Source organism: Chlorocebus sabaeus, chromosome 23 (genome assembly GCF_047675955.1).
Source record: "Chlorocebus sabaeus isolate Y175 chromosome 23, mChlSab1.0.hap1, whole genome shotgun sequence".
Classification (NCBI taxonomy): Eukaryota; Metazoa; Chordata; class Mammalia; order Primates; family Cercopithecidae; genus Chlorocebus; species Chlorocebus sabaeus.
In genome coordinates, this window is record NC_132926.1 from 30,574,940 (window position 1) to 30,598,536 (window position 23,597).

At 46.5% G+C, this 23,597-nt stretch overlaps 1 protein-coding gene across 1 annotated transcript in view; it reads left to right on the forward strand.

The window, feature by feature from the left end:
- Window positions 1-2,536: 2,536 nt before the first annotated feature.
- Window positions 2,537-23,597, forward strand: part of FAT2 (FAT atypical cadherin 2) — a 65,116-nt gene continuing 44,055 nt past the window's right edge. Inside the window, exons 1-8 of the mRNA XM_008015051.3 lie at window positions 2,537-5,795; window positions 7,755-8,069; window positions 15,154-15,212; window positions 16,923-17,234; window positions 18,207-18,417; window positions 19,997-20,136; window positions 20,731-21,012; window positions 22,106-22,316. Coding sequence (XP_008013242.3) covers window positions 2,537-5,795; window positions 7,755-8,069; window positions 15,154-15,212; window positions 16,923-17,234; window positions 18,207-18,417; window positions 19,997-20,136; window positions 20,731-21,012; window positions 22,106-22,316 — 4,789 coding nt within the window. The remainder of the gene's footprint in view (window positions 5,796-7,754; window positions 8,070-15,153; window positions 15,213-16,922; window positions 17,235-18,206; window positions 18,418-19,996; window positions 20,137-20,730; window positions 21,013-22,105; window positions 22,317-23,597) is intronic.

The window sequence follows — 23,597 nt, forward strand, 5'->3', positions numbered from 1 at the left end:
TCTTGCTGGGACCTGCCCAACACTGGTACTGACCTGGGGAACAGGAAGCTCTCCATACAGCAGGGCAGGCAGGGCTGGGAGGCTGCGTGCACCCTGGGCTCGCAGAGCTGTGGAGCCAGTGGACCTGGGCCTGGGGTGAGGACTCATTTTCCCTTGGGGTTTCAACTTTAAAAGCAATGCCATCCTGCAGGGGTTGGAGGCCGAATGACTCAGGGGTCCTCTTCTGCTTGTGGGGGCTGGGTCAGGGGTAGGGTGAGTATGACTTTTGCCTGGGGCTGGCGCCACTATGGGCTGCAGCCCTAAGCATGAAGGGACAGTCGGGAGCAGGCGGAGTGGGGAATGTACAACAGCTGTTTCTGCCACTAGCTTTCAGACCTCAAGTGAAGAGTCTGCCTCCTTCCTGCCCTCTCTTTTCTGAGGTGCCTGGGCTTAGGGCACCACCAACAGAATCTCAAGAGTCGGGAGGCAGGTGGTAGGGAAGCTGGAAGGGTGGGACATATTGAAATTATTTTCTGTCACAGGCCTTCAGAGCCCGAGTTAGGCAGACTTTTCTATTCCTGCCTCTTATCTCGGGATGCTGTCAGCAGGATCTTGGGGAACCCTGTGCCCAGTTCACACAGGACTCTGGGAAGGCTTGGCTCCAAGCCTCTCCTTCCCCCTTTGCCTTGGAAGTTTAACTCTTCCTTGGCTTTGAAGAGCAAGGCAACTGGAAAATCAAGTCTGGCCAGTTTTATCCAAGAATGCTTCAGCACATCTGGCTGGCAGCCACGAAGCTCCTAGGAATCAAGGCTCCCAGGGGCAAGCCAGGCATCAGCCTAGTGCACCAGCCCTACACGTGGCCCTGCCAAACTCGGCCCCGCTCCTACCTGCCCCTTGCCGCATCCCTGGCCCTGGTGAGTCTCACATTTTCACCCAGGCTGGAGTTCAGGGATGGGCTCTGTGGGAAACAACAAGGGTCTAAGAGAGGCAAAGCATTTATTCATGATTAGTTCAACAAGAACTAACTCCCAGGGACTAGTTCTTACCTGGTCACACACTGTGTGACTTGGAGCTTGACTGATCTCAACTTTGGGGCTCTATTTCCCCCTCTATGCTCATCTAGGATGAAAAGCAGGGATAGAACCCCATCATCTCTAACGTTCATTTCAACTCAGACATTCCAGGAGCCCAGGAGTTTTCATGTTCCAGGTTACAAGATGAGTCCGAGTCATGCCCTGTCTATAAGGGACATGTGGTGAAACAGGTATAAATAGGACTGGGACAAGGAGGCAACCCTGGTCTGTACAAGGAGTTCCCACTAGCTATAAGGCCCTGGGCAGCTCCCTTTCTTTTATGAACTTTAGTTTCCTATTATCAATAATGGCTGATATTAAGTTAGAACTGACGATAAACCAGTCACTCTGATAAGTCATTTACCTTTATTATTTCACTAAATTTTCACAACAATCCTATGAGACTGATAATTTTTTTATCCTTATTCTACAGAAGGTGAAATGAAGGCTCATCGAGGTTAAATAACTTGCTCTAAAAGTCACCTACCTAGCAAATGACTGAGGCAGGGCTGAGAGCCAGGAAGCCAGACACCAGGCCTGGGATCTTGGTCACTTTGCTTTCCTGCAGCCTCTGCATGTGCGGAAACAGCTCAGTTTGGCTAGAGCTCAGCCCTAATGGAAAGGCCTTGTAGGAAGGAGAGAGAGAAGAGTAGTTTAGAACCAGATTGCTAAACTTGGTTCCTGGCTAAGAGTTGGGACTATCTCACCATCACCCAAGGAGTCACAGAAAGTTTTTGGGAAAAAGAGTAAGAGTTCAGGACTGCGTTCTAGCTGCTGAGTGCCTTTGAGAGAGCGTTTTGAACTAGTCTGCAGTTCTTCAGCCACGGGGTTTCTCAACCATGGCACTACTGACATTGGGGCTGGATAATTCTGTTGCAGGGCTGATACGGTTTGCCTGTGTTCCCACCCAAATCTCATCTTGAATTGTAGTTCCCATAATCCCCCAGTATCACGGGAGGGATCCAGTGGGAGGTAATTGAATCATGGGGGTGTGTTTTTCCCATGCTGTTCTTGTAATAGTGAATAAGTCTCATGAGAGCTGATGGTTTTATAAAGGGGAGTTCCCCTGCCCACGCTCTCTTGCCTGCTGCCATGTAAGATATGCCTTTGCTTTTCCTTTGCCTTCTGCCGTGATTGTGGGGTCTCCCCAGTCATGTGGAACTGTGAGTCCGTTAAACCTCATTCCTTTATAAATTACCCAGTCTCGGGTATATCTTTATTCTCAGTGTGAGAACTGACTAATACAAAGGTACCGTCCTATGCATTGTGGGATATTTAGCAGTATCCCTGGCCTCTACCTGCCAGATGCCATTAGCACCACTGCCCCCAAGATGGGACGGCCAAAAGTATCTTCAGACATTGCCAAGTGTCTCTTGAGGGTCAAAATCACCTCCAGTTAAGAACCATAGCAGTAGAAACCATTTTTTTTCCTAACTTGCACCCTGTCTTTTATTTTCTGCCCAGGGTTTTGGGAGTTTTCCACCATGACTATTGCCCTGCTGGGTTTTGCCATATTCTTGCTCCATTATGCGACCTGTGAGAAGCCTCTAGAAGGGATTCTCTCCTCCTCTGCTTGGCACTTCACACACTCCCATTACAATGCCACCATCTATGAAAACTCTTCTCCCAAGACCTATGTGGAGAGCTTCGAGAAAATGGGCATCTACCTTGCGGAGCCACAGTGGGCAGTGAGGTACCGGATCATCTCTGGAGATGTGGCCAATGCATTTAAAACTGAGGAGTATGTGGTGGGCAACTTCTGCTTCCTAAGAATAAGGACAAAGAGCAGCAACACAGCTCTTCTGAACAGAGAGGTGCGAGACAGCTACACCCTCATCATCCAAGCCACAGAGAAGACCTTGGAGTTGGAAGCTTTGACCCGCGTGGTGGTCCACATCCTGGACCAGAATGACCTGAAGCCTCTCTTCTCTCCACCTTCATACAGAGTCACCATCTCTGAGGACATGCCCCTGAAGAGCCCCATCTGCAAGGTGACTGCCACAGATGCTGATCTAGGCCAGAATGCTGAGTTCTATTATGCCTTTAACACAAGGTCAGAGATGTTTGCCATCCATCCCACCAGCGGTGTGGTCACTGTGGCTGGGAAGCTTAACGTCACCTGGCGAGGGAAGCATGAGCTCCAGGTGCTAGCTGTGGACCGCATGCGGAAAATCTCTGAGGGCGATGGGTTTGGCAGCCTGGCTGCACTTGTCGTTCATGTGGAGCCTGCCCTCAGGAAGCCCCCAGCCATTGCTTCGGTGGTGGTGACTCCACCAGACAGCAATGACGGTACCACCTATGCCACTGTACTGGTTGACGCAAATAGCTCAGGAGCTGAAGTGGAGTCAGTGGAAGTTGTTGGTGGTGACCCTGGAAAGCACTTCAAAGCCATCAAGTCTTATGCCCGGAGCAATGAGTTCAGTTTGGTGTCTGTCAAAGACATCAACTGGATGGAGTACCTTCACGGGTTCAACCTCAGCCTCCAGGCCAGGAGTGGGAGTGGCCCTTATTTTTATTCCCAGATCAGGGGCTTTCACCTACCACCTTCCAAATTGGCTTCCCTCAAATTCGAGAAGGCTGTTTACAGAGTGCAACTTAGTGAGTTTTCCCCTCCTGGCAGTCGGGTAGCGATGGTGAGAGTCACCCCAGCCTTCCCCAACCTGCAGTATGTTCTAAAGCCATCTTCAGAGAATGTAGGATTTAAACTTAATGCTCGAACTGGGTTGATCACCACCACGAAGCTCATGGACTTCCACGACAGAGCCCACTATCAGCTACACATCAGAACCTCACCGGGCCAGGTCTCCACCATGGTTGTCATTGACATTGTGGACTGCAACAACCATGCCCCCATCTTCAACAGGTCTTCCTATGATGGCACCTTGGATGAGAACATCCCTCCAGGCACCAGTGTTTTGGCTGTGACTGCCACTGACCGGGATCACGGGGAGAATGGATATGTCACCTATTCCATTGCTGGACCAAAAGCTTTGCCGTTTTCTATTGACCCTTACCTGGGGATCATCTCCACCTCCAAACCCACAGACTATGAACTCATGAAGAGAATTTATACCTTCCGGGTAAGAGCATCAGACTGGGGATCCCCCTTTCGCCGGGAGAAGGAAGTGTCCATTTTTCTTCAGCTCAGGAACTTGAATGACAACCAGCCCATGTTTGAAGAAGTCAACTGCACAGGGTCTATCCACCAAGACTGGCCAGTAGGGAAATCAATAGTGACTATGTCAGCCATAGATGTGGATGAGCTTCAGAACCTAAAATACGAGATTATATCAGGCAATGAATTAGAGTATTTTGATCTAAATCATTTCTCCGGAGTGATATCCCTCAAGCGCTCTTTTATCAATCTTACTGCTGGTCAACCCACCAGTTATTCCCTGAAAATTACAGCCTCAGATGGCAAAAACTATGCCTCACCCACAACTTTGAATATTACTGTGGTGAAGGACCCTCATTTTGAAGTTCCTGTAACATGTGATAAAACAGGAGTATTGACACAGTTCACAAAGACTATCCTCCACTCTATTGGGCTTCAGAACCAGGAGTCCAGTGATGAGGAATTCACTTCTTTAAGCACATATCAGATTAATCATTACACCCCCCAGTTTGAGGACCACTTCCCCCAATCCATTGATGTCCTTGAGAGTGTCCCTATCAACACCCCCTTGGCCCGCCTAGCAGCCACTGACCCTGATGCTGGTTTTAATGGCAAACTGGTCTATGTGATTGCAGATGGCAATGAGGAGGGCTGCTTTGACATAGAGCTGGAGACAGGGCTGCTCACTGTAGCTGCTCCCTTGGACTATGAAGCCACCAATTTCTACATCCTCAATGTAACAGTATATGACCTGGGCACTCCCCAGAAGTCCTCCTGGAAGCTGCTGACAGTGAATGTGAAAGACTGGAATGACAACGCACCCAGGTTTCCTCCTGGTGGGTATCAGTTAACCATCTCGGAGGACACAGAAGTTGGAACCACAATTGCAGAGCTGACAACCAAAGATGCTGACTCAGAAGACAATGGCAGAGTTCGCTACACCCTGCTAAGCCCCACAGAGAAGTTCTCCCTCCACCCTCTCACTGGGGAACTGGTTGTTACAGGACACCTGGACCGCGAATCAGAGCCTCGGTACATACTCAAGGTGGAGGCCAGGGATCAGCCCAGCAAGGGCCACCAGCTCTTCTCTGTCACTGACCTGATCATCACATTGGAGGATGTCAACGACAACTCTCCCCAGTGCATCACAGAACGCAACAGGCTGAAGGTCCCAGAGGACCTGCCCCCCGGGACTGTCTTGACATTTCTGGATGCCTCTGATCCTGACCTGGGCCCCGCAGGTGAAGTGCGATATGTTCTGATGGATGGCGCCCATGGGACCTTCAGGGTGGATCTGATGACAGGGGCGCTCATTCTGGAGAGAGAGCTGGACTTTGAGAGGCGAGCTGGGTACAATCTGAGCCTGTGGGCCAGTGACAGTGGGAGGCCCCTGGCCCGCAGGACCCTCTGCCATGTGGAGGTGATCGTCCTGGATGTGAATGAGAATCTCCACCCTCCCCACTTTGCCTCCTTCGTGCACCAGGGCCAGGTGCAGGAGAACAGCCCCTCGGGAACTCAGGTGATGGTAGTGGCTGCCCAGGATGATGACAGTGGCTTGGATGGGGAGCTCCAGTACTTCTTGCGCGCTGGCACTGGACTCGCAGCCTTCAGCATCAACCAAGACACAGGTACTGGGGGTGGTGTAGGATAGGGTGCCAGGGCCTGGGGTAGATGGGCTGAAGGAAAAAATAAATAGAGATTCCTGTGTATTTTATTTTTAATTTGTTTTTACTGGAAATATATGTCTATATATGTGCATATAGACATACACATATATGCACATATATTACATATTCTGTTTATAAAACTAATACATCAGATTATAAATTTTTTATATAAAATTTTAAAATGAATGCTCCCCCATGTTCCATCATCCCAGATATAATCTTTATTAACAGTTTGGTCTATAATCTTCTAAAGTTTCTTTCTTTGTGTCTTATATATCATATATTGTTCATTTTATTATTATAAAAATATAGTATAATAGATACTATTCTAAAATTTACTTTTTTCATGTCATATAACATCAACACATTTTATTTGTCAGTTCATTTGTTTTAATTGGCCACATATTATTCTACCATATAGGCATAATATTCTTATTTATATACTTATATGCCTCAGTCTCTACAGAAAAAATTTTTTTCTTTTTTTGAGACAGAGTCTTGCTCTGTCACCCAGGCTGGAGTGAAGTGGTGTAATCTCAGCTCATTGCAATCTCTATCTCCTGAGTTCAAGCGATTCTCCTGCCTTAGGCTCCCGAAAGTAGCTGAAATTACAGGTACCCACCATCATGCCCGGCTAACTTTTGTATTTTTAGTAGCGATGAGGTTTCACCATGGTGGCCAGGCTGGTCCCGACCTCCTGACCTCAGGTGATCCACCCATCTTGGCCTCCCAAAGTGCTAGGATTGCTAGTGTGAGCCACCATGCCTGGCCGAAAAATTCTTAAAAACGAAGTTTCTAGGTCAGAGGACAATGTGCATTTTCTGTGTTAACAAGTATTTCCAAATTGCTCTCCAAAAATGTGACACAACCACATTCCTTTTTTTAAGTTTCAAGGAAAATATGTGTAAGTCAGCACTTTTTGAGTGCCCAGTACTGGTAAGGCCCTAAGATAGGTACCTGCAGGAGATCCAAGGTGACTAAAGGCAGATGGCTGCCCTCAAGGAGTTTGCAATTTGGTAGGTGATTTATTTCCACCAAAACCAAGTTGTAATAACTTGTTCTCAATGTTGGCTTTCAGCAACCTTTGTCCCTTAACTCTAGCCACTGAAAGAAAACAGCTTAATCTAATTAAGCTGTGTAACTAGAAAGAGCATTAGATTAAGAGTCAATCCCAGACCCAGTTCTTCCACATACGCTACATGATCTTGGTCAAGTCTTGCTCCCTCTCTAAGCCTCAGTTTCCCCAACAATCGTCTCTGTCATGCTATGACTGTAAGCATGGGCCACGCCGTCTCACACAGACCCTGCCAGTACAGCATGATCCATGAGAGCTTGGGGTGTAATCTTCTTTTGCTCATTCTTGGACCCTCAACTTCTAGAACAGTGCTAGCCCACAGTAAGCAATTTGTGGAGGGAATGAACTAAAAAATGAAGCTCAGCCCCTTAAAATCATGAAAATGATGGAGAAGGGAATGGCAATTTATTCATCAAATCCCTAACCCTGAAATTGATTATCTACCAGGACATAAAGTGTGAAGGAAAGAATTTAAGGACAACTATAAGAAAACCTCACTTACAGAATGTGAAATAGATCAATGGAACTTGGGTTTAAGTAGTCAAGAGAAAGTAGATAAACTACCACTGTCTTCTGAAAACCCTAAATATGCTCACATGCTAAAGGCATGGGCCCATTTTAGCAGAGGAATGTTCTGAGAAGTTCTAGAATAAGGATATTAATTCCCCTATGTTCAACTCAGCATCTCCCACATTATATTGGTAGAAGCAGTTTCTTCTTTTCATAGGAAATCTACTTATTAATATCCTTTCCACAGTACAGTTTGGGGAATGGTGGGTAAGGGTGATTTCTCAAGCCACTTTGAGCTCTAAAGAATTTTGGGTTTGCTAACTTACCGTCCCTAGGAATGATTCAGACTCTGGCACCCCTGGACCGAGAATTTGCATCTTACTACTGGTTGACGGTATTAGCAGTGGACAGGGGTTCCGTGCCCCTCTCTTCTGTAACGGAAGTCTACATTGAGGTTACGGATGCCAATGACAACCCACCCCAGATGTCCCAAGCTGTGTTCTACCCCTCCATCCAGGAGGATGCTCCCGTGGGCACCTCTGTGCTTCAACTGGATGCCTGGGATCCAGACTCCAGTTCCAAAGGGAAGTTGACCTTCAACATCACCAGTGGGAACCACATGGGATTCTTTATTATTCACCCTGTTACAGGTAAGGATCCAAAAACTGGTTGAACAGGGATCTCTAAAATAGTGGTTCTCAAATTGTGGGCCCCAATCAGCGCCATCAGCATTACTGTGAACTTGGAAATTCAAATTCTCCAGCCCCACCCTAAACCCACTGAATCAAAATTTCGAGGGTGAGGCCCAGCAATCCGTGTTTTCGCAAGACTTGCAGGGGATTCTGATGTATTTCAGATGTGTGCTAACATTTGACAATGCTGTTCTACAAAGTCCATCTCTGTGTGAAAATGAAAAGGATCTGTTTTCATGTTTCTTTCCTTGGGGCCCAAGGAAACTAAGCAGGTTGCCCATTGGTCAACCTGAGACTAGTTCAGACCTCCAAATGGTCCCAACCTGACTCTCTCCTGAGTCATGAGCCACAGGTTGAATCCCTTAACCCTAGTTTCAGACTGATCTCAACCCTGCCCAGAGTGTTGGCAATGTGAATCCACTTATGTTGTCAACCATCTCGGGAGCACCTGCCCAAAACCTTCTGGGGCAAGGATGGTGGATGGTTGGGAGAAATCCAGACATTGGCAGCTGGCAGCAATGAGTCAGACATTGCCCATAAAGGTGTTTTGTTTGATTTCCTTAAGCTTTATACAATTATTTTTTAAGTTGCAGCCAACACATAAAATTAGAAAATTCCACAAAACATTCCAGATTTCTGGTTGTTCTTTAAAAATGGAAGGATCAGGCCACACTGTCTTCATAGTCCCGCTGGGCCACAGTGGCCCGGAGCCAACAGCTGCTCCCTTTGTAGACCTGGCACAGATGCTCTGGTCCCTGCAGTTCCTGCCATCCCCTGTTATTCCCAGCCTGCCTCCCTCATTGACACCACCTGCCTGGCTTTCCTTGGTGCTGCAGTGTGAGAGCTAGGTCCCACTGCTGCAGACGCTTCTTAAAGCTGCATCTTCCTCTTGGGGGATGAACAACAATCCTATTGTAGAGAAGGCTGACATATTCCCCCACTGAACCCAACATCCTGTTTTCCGTCTCCAACAATTTACTCTTGTTCGAGAAGGATGGAACCTGGTGAGATTGGAGGAAGGGAAGAATGAGGGCGGGCAGTCCCTTTATTCTTAAGACAAAAGGGAACCAGGAGGAGGATGAGGCTGGGAGTCCTGGAGCAGACAGAAGGGTGAGTGAGATATAAGTGCCTATTTGCCTGGTAACATTTGTTGCCAACCTTTCCTGTTAACCTTTGACCTCAGGGTATGGAGTAGTTCTAGGAGGAGGATGCTTTTCTCCTGGAAAACAGGCTGAAGCTGGCTCTCTACCTGGGCCCACCCTGTCCCTCCCTCTTCAGGAGTGGGAAGAGATCTCTCACCTAAGGCATTAACTTCTCAGCTTCTTCCAAATCCTTGCTCTGTTTACTATCAACAGTTCCCTGACAGCAGGTCTGGCAAAATGCCCTAGAGGGCAGAGATGTTCTTAGCCTTCCTGCAGTTGAAAGGAAGAAATCTTTATACGCATGAACATTTTCAAAAGTAGAACATCACCAATGCGCCCCCAGACCACCTTTCTCATCACCATCATTACTTTGTCACCCTTCCCTACTTGGATGCCTTGCATGGCTTCCCTGTGCCCTTAAGATAAAGTCAGTAAGCCAGACACAGTGGCTCACACCTGTGATCCCAGCATTTGGGGAGGCTGAGGCAGGAGGATAGCTTGAGCCCAGGTGTTCAAGAGCTCCCTGGGCAACATGGCGAAATCCCATCTCTACAAAACATACAAAAATTAGCCTAGTGTGATGGTGTGCACCTGAAGTCCCAGCTACTTAGGAGGCTGAAGTAGCAAGACGGCTTGTGCCTGGGAGGTTGAGGCTGCAGTGAGGCATGATCACATCACTGGTCTCCAGCCTGGGTGACAGAACAAGAGCCTGTCTCGGGGGGGAGAGAGAGAGAGAGAGAGAGAGAGAGAGAGAGAGAGAGAGAGAGAGAGAGAGAAGGAAGGAAGGAAGGAAGGAAGGAAGGAAGGAAGGAAAAGAAAGAAAAGAAAGAAAGGAAGGAAAGGAAGGAAGGGAGGAAGGGAGGAAGGGAGGAAGGGAGGAAGGGAGGAAGGGAGGAAGAGAGAGAGAGAGAGAGAGAGAGAGAGAAAGGAGGGAGGGAGGGAGGGAAGGAGGGAGGGAAGGAAGGAAGGAAGGAAGTAAGAAAGTCAGTCAGATTCTGCTGTGTCCTACAAAGTCATGCCTGGTCTGTCCTTGCTGACCTCTCTGGCCTCATCTTGCCCCTCTCTGCTGCCCCTCCCCATGTTCCAGTCACATGGCCTGCCTCTGTCGGGGCCCCTCCACACAGAATTTTGCATGTGCCATTCTCTCTAGCAGGCGTCTCTTCTCTCCTTTTATCTGGTTAACTCCCGCTCTTCCTTCAGATGCCAGCCCAGCTGTTCTTACCTTAGAGAAGTCTGTCCTGATACCCTAACACACTTTCCAGCACCACCTACTCCTTTTGTGACGTTATATTCACTTGTGTGATTATTCCATTAATAGTCTGTGTCCTTCACTAGACTTCAGAGTTCCCCGAGAATAGGGACCCTAACTGTTGGTGCCCACCACAATTTCTTCAGTACCTGTCACACATTAGGAGCTCAACACATAATTGCTAAATGGATGAATGAATCTCTGCCAGCATCCACAATGTTTTGTTAAACTTAGGATTCATTCACACACTCAGCAAATGCTTAAACGTGTCTGCCCTTATGAGGCTTCTAAACAATGTGCCGTGGAGTTATATGAAGACAAATAAAACACGATTTCAGGTGTTGAGAAATTCAGTCCATCAGGAGCATGAAGATTTGGATATAAACATGATAGAACCAGTTTGAAAGGGTGTAACATCGTAAAATATGCGTAGATACAGTGCCCTGGCCACTCAGAAGAAGGAGGAAGCTGCTCTGGGTGGTAGATCTGCAAGGGCTTCATGGAACAAGGGTGGTTATGCTGAGCTGGAGGGTGGGAGGATTTTGAGAGGCAGCAGTCGGGGAGAGCAAATGGGTGAGGATGATGACACAGGTGCTATCTGAGAGGGAGGAAGACCCTGATCTTGTTGAAGACAATACAAGTAGATGGACTTTCTAAAGGTTTATCGCAGTTCCACCACTTATAAATAATGAGATCTTGGGAAAGTGACTTACCTGCTCTATGCTTGAGTTTTCTCACTAGTGAAATGGAGATTATAATAGAGACCACCTGGGCTGTTGTGAGGATTAAATGAGTTAATATACAGAGCTACAGAAAGAGCTTAGCTGAATGCCTGTGCATGTGAGAGCTCCAAAAGGGTTGGTTCTTTGATGCTGCAGGAGGGAAGAAGAGGAAGATAAAGATGGAAAGGTAGCTGGGGCAAGACCTAGATTGCGGTGACTCAGGATAAGAGGAGTTCAAGATCAGGAATCTATCAGAGATAGAATCAACAACAGTCGGAAAACTGTTGGAGGAGGAAAGATGAAGGGTCAAATATGGGTCTGAGATAGGGTGCTGGGGAAACATTTGTTTGGAGGAGAAAAATGGTAAGAGTGAAGTCCACTGAGTGCCACCTCATCCAGGAAGGGTGAGAGGGGTTTTCTATGCACCTTAGTGAATGTGCACACAGCCCTATGGAGGTGGTTCTGCTATATCCCCATTCTATTCAGGCACTTCTTGGGAACTCTGACACTGACTTCAGAGAGGAGGATGAGGATGAGAATAGGGGCCACTGTGCAGGATGCCACAGGGCATTGATTCCAGAGGCACAGGACCTTAGAAGGTCAGGGGAGGCAGTGGTGAGAGGCAGAAGGAGAAAAGAAAAACTAAATGGGGTTGGAGGAGAGAGGGAGAGAGAGACAGAGAGGCTGAGATTCAGAGGCACAAGGGGAGACGAGAGAGAAGAGTTGGAAGAGAGGAGTAGGATGGTGAAGGAGATACACAGAGAGAAAAGAGCAAAGGGAGAGGAGAGAAGGGCAGGGAGGAAAGGAAGGGATGGAGCCAGATGGAAGGCTTACCTGCCAAGACCCCCTAGTCCTTACGTTCTTCCTGGGGGACCCCAGCCCAAGGCCCTCCCCCATGAGGCACCTGAGCTTGGGGCCAAGCTGGGACAGTGTCCACACCCTCCCGTCCCACAGGAGTGTGTCTTTCCTTCCCTTTGTTCTTCTTTGACTGGAAGGGTGCCTGAGTGTGGAGCTTCTCAGGAGCCTTCTCCAATTCCTCACATGCCAACCTTCAGTTAGGGAAGAAAAAGCTGAAATGACTTGTGTTCAACTACACAAGGCGAAAACATGCCCCTGACAGAGCCCACATCCTCACACCACACTCCCATTGCCATGACTGGAGGCTCTGGCCCAGCACCGAATCCCTGTTCCCCTTGCTGAGCTCCCAGCTCTGTCACTGAGCCCCCCAGGGAACCTCTGGGCTCTTCACTGAGCTTCTTTTTCTACACTTAATTCCATGATCTCAATCACTTCATCACCTAAACAAGATCAGGAAACTTACTGAAAGTGTTCAGATGTTCCATTAACCTTGACCAGTAACTCTGCTTTCATTTACAAGAGACCATCCACATGAGCCATGGCCTCTGAGGCCATGGCTTTGGATGACCTCTGGGCCCCTGAAAACCTCCACCTCAACTTCCCGGAATCTTGAAGAGAGCTAGCACCTTCTCTGCCCAACTTCTTCAATTATGGATGAACTGAGAGAAGTGAGAGGAGATGAACTGAGAGGAGCCCCCTCTATTCATCTGCACCAGCCTGTCATGGGAAGAGCCAGTACTAGGAACCTAGTGAATAGTAATAATAATAAATGGGGAAAATGCTATCACTTCGTGGTTTCTCTGAAACTGAAGGCAATAGTTGTTATTTCTGCTGCAGCTCCTGACAAGCTGCTTTTTTTTTTTCTTTTTTTTTTAAGGAATCTTGCTCTGTCACCCAGGTTGGAGTGCAGTGGCACGATCTTAGCTTACTGCAACTTCTGCCTCTTGGGTTCAAGCAATTCTCCTGTTTCAGCCTCCCTAGTAGCTGGGACTACAGGCGCATGCCACAACACCCGGCTAATTTTTTTGCATTTTTAGTAGAGATGAGGTTTTACCATATTGGTCAAGCTGGTCTCAAACTCTTGACCTCAGGTGATCCGCCCACCTCGGCCTCCCAAAGTGCTAGGATTACAGGTGTGAGCCACCATGCCCGGGCGACAAGCTGCCTTTTTTACTCAACAATATATTGTGTACAGCATTTTCCCATCTACAAAATGTATTTTGAATAGTTGCTTAAGATTCCTTTTTATGTAAACTGTATACAACTGGTCCCTTATATGGATTGTGTCCAATTATCTGCTTTTAAAACATGACTAAGGTGAACACCGTGTGTACTCATCTTCCCAGATGTATGCACTGATTTCCTTAGAATAAATTCCTTAAAGTGGGATGAGAAGTTCGGAACTTAAGCCAGAAAGATGTTAAAGGTCGCCCAATTCCATTCCTCCTTTTGCAGAGGAGGCTGGGGTTGAAATAAGGTCGGGAGAATTAACAGGAGCTTCCTGGAGTCAAGCAAGGCACAGAGGGGATTAGTGGGTCCCCTGTAAGGAACCTGAGGCTGGAGTTGGGGGTTGGCAGGGCCATAGGAGGGGAAGGGAGAGGCTGAGGCAGGAGGTAGAGTCCTTTCTGGAGGCCTCCCAATCCCAAAGACCCTGAATGCTTTCCCAGCCTCACCATGACCCCTAACCCATTCCTGTCCCAACATGTGAATTCTCAGAATTGAATTGGTTGCCAGGACTTTTTCAGATGTAAAGATAGAAACCCAATGCAGGTTGGCTGAGGCAATAAAAGACATTGTTTTTCTTACTTTATGGAAAATTCCAGACATATGATGGCTGCAGGCACAGGTGTAGCCAGCGTTCGAATAATGTAATGAAGGCTCTGCCTCTGCTCATCTCTTGGCCTTATTTTCTCTGAGTGGATCTATCCTCAGGAGTCCCTCTTCTTGTTGCTATCAGGCTTCCTCCTGTCCTCTCAGCACACCAGCAGAAAAAGTCTCTTTCTAGAGCTCTTGCAAAAGTCCCAGAATTGATTCTTATCAGACAGACGGGTCCCTTGTCTATTGCAGAGCCAGTTGCGAGGGCCAGGGGGATAGTCTGTGCTGACTGGCTATCCTTGGGCTATAAACTTCTCCCCAGGAGGTTCAGCCTCACCCCAGATAGTGAAGGACTAAAATTGGTTTCCCCTCAGGAGAACTGGCATTTGTTAATTAAAAGAAGAGGAAATGAATGATGAGCAGAAGACATCCCGATGCAAACATGTTCCATAGATTTTAGTGACAAGAAACCAAAACTGCATCACAGCAGTGCTGACATTAACCCCTGTGCGCCAGTAACCCTACTGGGTGCTTCCAGCTGGCAACCATCCTGACTGGGGAGGCTGCTCGTGGTGGGCCGATTGCTGAAGTTTTGATGTATCACCCCTGCCTAATAGTGAAAGCAGGAAGTAGCTGGGAACTTCACCTGACATATTATCTCTGCTGTTCTCTCCCAGCTCCTCACTTCACCCTCCCTTTCCCCCGAGTTTCATTTCCCCTTAGTGTTCTGATGCTCCTCAGCCTACAGTGAGGTCATATTCCAATAGATCCATCATAAGTTAAAAATACTGTCAGTCCAAACTGTGTTTAAACACTGAACCTATAGAACATCATAGCTTAGCCTTGCCTAACTTGTACATGCTCAGAACGCTTGCATTAGCTTACAGGGGGCAAAATCGTCTCACACAAAGCCTTATTTTATAATAAAGTATTGAATATTTCAACACTTCAGTATTTGTACTCAATACTTCAGTATTTGTACTCAATACTTCAGTATTTGAATACTGAAGTGAAAGTAAAAAACAGAATGTATGGGTACTTGAAGTATGGTTTGTACTGAATGTGTATCACTTTCACACCATGATAAAGTAGGAAATTTAAGTGTTAACTATCCTAAGTCGAGGATGATCTCTAAGTGTTCTTCACAGATCAGAAGAATTCTTATCTGAGATTTGAATGTAATTCTTGAACTTGCCTCAGTAAAGTGGCCCTGAAAGCCTTTTGCTCATGTCTCTCCCCTACCATCTCTCTCCCAGGTCTCCTATCTACAGCCCGGCAGCTGGACAGAGAGAACAAGGATGAACACATCCTGGAGGTAAGTAATGGTGGTGAATCCATCGACTGGGTTTGAATGCCTCCCACAGAAGGTGATTTGTGGAGCCATGTTAGGCCTTGGAGCCACGTGCATGTCTAGCACTGTGGCTGAGGAGGGTTTGGCCTCAGGGAGGAGGATACACGTGAGCTGAGCCTTGCTGGATGATCCTTGGATCTTTGCTAGCTCCTCAGCACTGAGAAGGGAAGGAGTCTGAAACTGTGTCCAGGCTGGGAAGGCACCATTGATTGATTAGTAATGCCTGCAGGGAGTGAAGGAGAGGGGAGCAGTACATGTGTGCTATGTACTTATTGAGTCCAGTCCATCCCTCCTGGCCCAGGGAGACAGAATCATTCTTGGTCAAACACTAGGTCAGTAGCAGAGCCAGGATGAAGACCAGACCTTTGTCTTCTAGATCTGTGTTCTTTCTAGGATGCCTCTAAAATCACATAGGCATTCCTGGTGCCTATTCCAATGAAAGGCTTTGGTTAGTGGCTTAGAGGGAATGAAATCAGAAGAGAAGGAGATCAGGTGGAAATCTAACTATTTCCCCTCCTGAGCTGTCCTTCACTGATTATCTCTTCTAGTTTTAAAGGCATCAGGAGGGGGGAATACATATTCCTCAGTAGGAAATAAATTTTGCCTTTGATACTTCCATGCTCTGCACATTCTTTTTCCTTTGGTAAGAAACAGGTATTATTGGCCAGGTGCAATGGCTCATGCCTGTGATCCCAGCACTTTGAGAGGCTGAGGCGGGCAGATCACTTGACGTTAGGAGTTCAAGACCAGCCTGGCCAACATGATGAAACCCCATCTCTAATAAAAATACAAAAATTAGCCAGGCGTGGTGGCAGGCGCTTGTAATCCCAGCTACTTGGGAGGCTGAGGCAGGAGAAGCACTTGAATCCAGGAGTGGAGGTTGCAGTGAGCCAAGATCGTGCCACTGCACTCCAGCCTGGGCGATAGAGCGAGACTCAGTCTCAAAAAAAGAAAAAAAGAAACAGGTATTATTAGTAAGAAGTAGCTAAATGGCTTTCTAGAATTCCTAAGGACTGAATGCATTCTCCACAGTTCAGTAATAGGTATTTACCTTTAAACACCGAAGTGTTTTTAAAAATTCGGAACCATTTCAGGTGGAAACATCCTGCCTGATATGATGCCCTTGGAGCTATTGATGCATGTGCTTATTTGCCCTTGCATTAAATAACTACTGGTTCTGAAATGGTTTGGGGGCCTTTTCTCACTCGATTTCATTGCATTGGGCCACATGTCTGACTCAAAAAGTACCACTCATTCCCTCATAAACATTTTCTCATCTGTTTTCTCTAATATTGAGCAGCTTAAGGAAACCAGAGAACTAAGATTATGAGAAACACAAGCTAGTAAAAAGTAGGTAGTCTCTGAGAAATGGCCCAGGGGTTGTCCCACATACACAGCACCAGCTTTTGTCTAGAGACTCTGACTCTGTCTTCTTCCAGTTCTTTCTGCTTCCTTTCTCTGTTCTCACTGGCTTTCCCATGGGCAAAGTTGCCAGAGAGCTGAGTTCCAAGTAGGTGAAGTTATGATAATAAAAAGCACAAGCTTATACCAAAGAACAAACTGACTGATACTTCCAGGTTGTTAAAAGTGGTGGTAGGGCTGTGGTGGGTGGCAAAGCATAGTCACTAATTTGCAATTGTCAGCTCAGGTGCTCATGGTCAATTCTGCCCCCAGGTGACTGTGCTGGACAATGGGGAGCCCTCACTGAAGTCCACCTCCAGGGTGGTGATAGGCATCTTGGACGTCAATGACAATCCACCTGTATTCTCCCATAAACTCTTCAATGTCCGCCTTCCAGAGAGGCTGAGCCCGGTGTCCTCTGGGCCTGTGTACAGGCTGGTGGCTTCAGACCTGGATGAGGGTCTTAATGGCAGAGTCACCTACAGTATCAAGGAGAGCGATGAGGAAGGCTTCGGTATCGACCCGGTCACAGGTGTGGTGTCATCCAGCAGCACTTTTACAGCTGGAGAGTACAACATCCTAACGGTGAGCAGACAGAAGGAAGCCACAGAGGGAGGAGTGGCATGCTGGTTAGTGACCTTCTTTGGGAATTCAGGAGGAGGGAGACCGCCCGCCGTCATGAGGGAAGTGGTACTCTCCTTCCTGGCCTTCTCCCAGAGAAACTGGGAGTCCCAGCTTCAGCCAGAGGATCAAATTCTGGGTCCTTCTCTTTGAGGGCAATAAGGTCTTTGCCTGGGAAATCCCCTCGATTCATAGAAAGAAGGATTTAGTGGGAGTAAGGAAGGATTTGGAATCAATAAGCCTGGGTTCCAACCCTAGTACTGCCATTTTACACCTGTGTGATCTTGGACAAGTCATTTAACCTTTGTTTTATCATTTGTGAAATGGAGATAAGAACGTTTCTCTTGTGAGAAGCCAATATATCAAGTAGCTAGTGCATGGGTGCTTCCATCAGTCAGCCTGAATTCAACCCCAGTCTCATTGCTAGCCAAGCATTTCATCTGGTAGGTGAATTGACCACGCTGAGCCCTAGTTTCTTCTTGTAAAAGAGAGATGATAACAGGACCTCTTCCAAGGTTATTGTGAGGATTAAATCAGATATTGTGCACAAAGCTCTTAGAACAAGACCTGATAATAGTGAGAATTCAATAAATTCTAGCTTGTTGGGTTTATGGTAGTTGGGAAAAGCAAAGGGCATATGTATGTAAAGTTCAATTTAGGAAGTAGCACACAGTAAGTCTTCAGTTAACAGTGGCATTTATTATTTTTATACTAACCATGAGGTTCTTGAGCACAGGTTATATGTTTTGTTCACCACTGTGCCTGCAGCAACTGGCAGGGTACCTGTTTACAGCAAGCCCTCAAGTGTGCATCAAATGAATGAACAACTGCATGAGAGGCCAGTTTGGTCAGAATCACAGAACGCTCTGGTTCTCATCCTGGCTGCTTGGGTCTTCTTGTCTCTTGCCCTCAGTTTTGGTGTTGGCCTCCTTTCAGATCAAGGCAACAGACAGTGGGCAGCCACCACTCTCAGCTAGTGTCCGGCTACACATTGAGTGGATCCCTCAGCCTCGGCCGTCCTCCATCCCCCTGGCCTTTGATGAGACCCACTACAGCTTTACGGTCATGGAGACAGACCCTGTGAACCACATGGTGGGGGTCATCAGCGTAGAGGGCAGACCCGGCCTCTTCTGGTTCAACATCTCAGGTGAGGCGAGGCTGAGGGCTCAACGAGGGCCAGGCCCTCCTGTCCTTATACCCCAGCTCTAGTTTTCCTGCTACAGTCCTTCTGAGCCCTCTCAAGGTCGGGCTCCTTGGCACCCCCTCTTTCAGCCCTGAGGGCGGACTGCCTCTTCCCTGGTTCTCCGGGAGCACAGGCAGTAAGAATGCCACGAATGCCAAGCTTTCCTTTCACTCCAGCCACGATCTCTAACCCCAGCCAGAGTTGGCAGTGCCTCCAGTTGCCCCAAGAACCTGGGAGACCTAAGATGGTCCAGGAAGACTCAGAGCAGAAACGCTTTGTGTTTCCTTTTCCGCCTCAATGTGAAAATCATAGTTGACCGTGAGCCTGCCATCAGCTATACCGTGGGGTCATGCTCAATGTTCTGGCTTCAGGTTTTGCCCTTGAGATCAGGGGAAAGTGCCCATTCTCATTCTAGGAGGCACTTGGATCCAGGCTCTGATGGCCTTCTCTGAAATTCCTCTCTGTCTCTAAATCAAGGTTTTGTTTCAACATCTGGGGGTCACAGAACCCTTCAGGAATCTGATGAATGCTTAGGTCCTCATTCCAAAAAGTTGTGTGCACAAACACATACAAATGTAAACCTGCCTACAATTTAGAGGATTTATAGGCTCTTTGAAACCCATCCAGGGATTCCAGGTTAGAAATCTCTAAGAGTTTCAGCATCCACATGAACATGGAGTCCTGGTACAGTTTTCTGTCCTGGCTAAGAGTAGGATAGGACGTATGCCCCTGACCCAAGCTCTTTGAAACTCCTGGACTTACTTCCAGTTCTGGTTTACTGCTCTTTTAATTATTTGACTTTTTTTCTTTAATACCAAATTAATGCATGTACTCTCTAAAACATTTCAAAAGCACAAATGGTCTGGACACAGTGGCTCGCACCTGTAATCCCAGCTATTTGAGAGGCTGAAGTAGGAGGATCACTTGAGGCCAAGGCCGAGGTTATAGTGAGCTATGATTGCACCATACACCCCAGCCTGGGTGACAGAGTGAGAGCCTGTCTATAAATAGGTAAATACGCACATACAAATGAACGCAGAGAAGAGAATAAAAATCACCTAAAGTTCCACCAATCAGAAGATAATCCACTGTTATAATTTTGATGTGTTTCCTTCTTGTCATTTTTCCTTTACATGCACACACCCTTAGGGTTATATTAAAATATCGTTTGATAATATTTTTAAGTGTAATATATCATGAACATATTTGCATGTCACTAAACATATTTCTATATACTAGACATTTTAAAAACTTCACGTTATTTTACATTTGGATTCTTACAGTTTATTAATCAATTTGATTTATTAATAAAATTTAAATGAAAATAACTTGATAACAACTTGACAGAATAAATTACACTTGTGGGACTGGGGAATAAACTACCACCTGTCACCCAGATCTTTACCACCTTTACCACCTTTACCATCTTTACCACTGTGGACTTTACCACCACGTCCTCTGAGCCTGACAACCAAAGCCTGTCTTATGCTGTGATGCCTAAATCACTGAGGTTGTGTGTGCTTTCTCCCCACTCCCACTCTAGGTGGGGATAAGGACATGGACTTTGACATTGAGAAGACCACAGGCAGCATCGTCATTGCCAGGCCTCTTGATACCAGGAGGAGGTCGAGCTATAACTTGACTGTCGAGGTGACAGATGGGTCCCGCACCATTGCCACCCAGGTTAGAGGCCTCAGCTGGGGACCACTGTGTTAAGAGGAGATGGAAGGCCTCCTTGGTTGGGATGAGGCTACAGAGGTTTTTGTGGATGTGGTGTTCCTCAATGAACACTGAATTTAGAATCAAGGTTCTTGTCTAATACACTCTGTAATTCTGTGACCCTGGGAGAATTCTTGCTCCCACTCTGAATCTGTCTATAATTGGAAGCTTGTTTAAATGAGCAGTTTTAATTAAAGATAGAGTACCATGGGGCTACCATGGATATACGGGGATGATGACTGGGTAAGTGGGGCTCTGAATTTCTATTCTGGCTTCAGTCAGAGTTTTATCTATTTCTCACATTTGGATTTCACACAACATTTCACTTGATGGAAAGGCCCTTCAAGAAAATTTTTGTTTTTGAAAAACACTAGACTGTGCAGCATCTGAAGGTCTTTTGATTTTGAAATACTATCATTCATTCAACAAATATTTATCGAGTGATTGCTGAGTGCCAGGCCCTGTGCCAGGCCTGGGTGGTACAGGGAGGTCCAGTGAGGCCCAGTCCCTGTTCCCCTGGGGCTCGCAGTGGACCTTCTCCCTCACCTCCCTCCCTAGGTTCACATCTTCATGATTGCCAACATTAACCACCATCGGCCCCAGTTTCTGGAAACTCGTTATGAGGTCAGAGTGCCCCAGGACACCGTGCCAGGGGTGGAGCTCCTGCGAGTCCAGGCCATAGATCAAGACAAGGGCAAAAGCCTCATCTATACCATACATGGCAGCCAAGACCCAGAAAGTGCCAGCCTCTTCCAATTGGACCCAAGCACTGGTGTCCTGGTAACGGTGGGAAAATTGGACCTGGGCTCGGGGCCCTCCCAGCACACACTGACAGTCATGGTGAGTAAATGGAAAAATCTGGTGAGAATATGCTTGCGTGTAGATGTGTGGGGGTGGACGTGCTTGGAGACATGCCGAAGGTCCCCTTCCCTGGTGAGCCAGGCACACCAGTGCTCATAAAGACCATACATGAGACAGAGTTGTGACATTTCACAGCTGGCCAGGGGCACCTTCCATAAGGGATGCCTGGAAGTGAAGGTAGAGATGGGACGGCTGCCAAGGAAACTCCTGTCAACCTCAGCTTTCTCTGGATTCACCCCAAATATTCTCCAAGAGCTATCTCCCTGCTCAGTGACTTCATGACACAATGTGGATTCATATAGTGTCAGAGCTGGAAGGGGCACGGAGGCTTTCCCACTGAGAGCAAGGACTAGGGTTAGGCCAGGAAGCCATGCAGGACACAAAATGGAAGGAGGGCTCACTCTCTCTGGGCCATGCATCTGCATTTTTATGACCCCAAGAGTCAGGTCCTCTTTAAATTTTGCACCCTACTTGCCTACCCCTAGTTCTATCCCTGATCCTGCCCATTTGTCTCATCTTACACCTGAAACCCACAGAGAAAGACAGACTTGCTCACTGCCATATAGTTATTTATGATGGAACCAGAATCAGAGTCTGGCCTCCTGTCTTAAAGATCAGGGTTCTTGTGCTAATTTATCATCCTCTGGGCATATAATATGTATTCAAGGCTCTGAGAAGTCCTGCAGCAAAGAAAACTGTTTGCATTTAATTCAGTGCTCCCCAAATTTACGTGACCATATAATTTTTTTTCCCTGCATAACATGTTAACATCTTGAAGAATGAGTATTATTCTCTGAGATGTAATTTGGAAAACACTGCTTCTCTGCCTATTTCTGCCTTTCTCCTAAAATAGAATTATCCATTAAAATAGCTGAGCCTAGGAATCATTGACTGACAAATTTACACAAAAGAAGAAAAAGAGCATAGATTAGAACAAGATTTAAAAGAATACGGAGAGTTAGTTACAACTGGGCATATTTTAAATTGGCATTCTAGTTCATTGACCTTACCCTAACCCTGCCTCGTCCTAATTCCGTTTGCTGCTCACCCAATTACCCCTTTGGGCCCATAGGTCCGAGACCAGGAAATACCCATCAAGAGGAACTTTGTGTGGGTGACCGTTCGTGTGGAGGATGGAAACCTCCACCCACCCCGCTTCACCCAGCTCCACTATGAAGCAAGTGTTCCTGACACCATAGTCCCTGGCACAGAGCTGCTGCAGGTCCGAGCCATGGATGCTGACCGGGGAGTCAATGCTGAGGTCTACTACTCCCTCCTGAAAGGTGAGAGGCCTGGCCATGAGCTCAGAGGATGGGTCAAGATGCTTTAGAAAGAAAGGAAAGCACTAGAGGCATGAATTTGCAAATTAATCGAGTACCAAGCTCATTAAGCCGTGGCAAACAATAATTCTAGAGCATTCCCTGGGACTACCTAAATTAATGCACTTCCAAACATACTATTACTATCCAAAGATAGTAATAACATAACTACTACAGTATGAGTAAGGACCACTCATGCTGTGGGAGGATTTGCATATATATTATATAAACCCACCAGTGACCAAACATGTAGAAGATATTTATGAAGTCCATGCAACATTTAAAAATGTAATAACTTCATGTATGTATGTTAGAATATTTTATGAGTTGTATGGCATAGTTTTAGAAGTAATTTTTATTTTCTGATAAGGCTGCACAGTGATTTAGTATCTATTATATGGGTTTCTTCATCTGAAAAATGGGAATAATTTTACCTGTGCCAGAAAGTCATTGCAAAGAGTAAAAGAGAAAATGTATGTTGGCCGGGCACGGTGGCTCACGCCTGTAATCCCAGCACTTTGGGATGCTGAGGCGGGTGGATCACCTGAGGTCAGGAGTTCGAGACCAGCCTGACCAAGATGGTGAAACTCCATCTCTACTAAAAATACCAAAATTAGTCGGGCATGGTGGCACACACCTGTAATCCCAGTTACTTGAGAGGCTGAGGCAGGAGAATCGCTTGAACCTGGGAGGCAGAGGTTGCAGTGAGCTGAGATTGCACCACTGCACTCCAGCCTGGGTGACAGAGCAAGACTCTATCTCAAAAAAGAAAATGTATGTTAATATATGTTGTAAATTGAAATATTGTACAAATGCCAGGGGCTACTACTATCATTGATAAGTGTTAATTATAAGCAATTACTATAACAAAAATGATAATATCCAGTATCCAACTAGTTATTATGATAATTTGTAATAATTGTAATACATAATTAATGATATTTAATAGTAATAATTATATTTAATAATAATACTTCATAGAGCTAGTTGCTATGAGAAACAAAGATGAACATAATTTGCTGTCTGCCCTCGCAAGACCTAATGTTCATTTATTGCATGCCAGTAGCTTATATAGTAGCTACTGGTACTGTATAAAGCCAGTAGCTTTAACTTTTCTTTTTGGAAGAAACAGTTGCCATATAACAGAAGTCTATTCACCCCCAAAGAAGAAAAATATGGTTTATAATGCATTGCTTGCTTTTTGTGATTTATGAAATGAAATCACATCTTTTATCTCATTGCCAA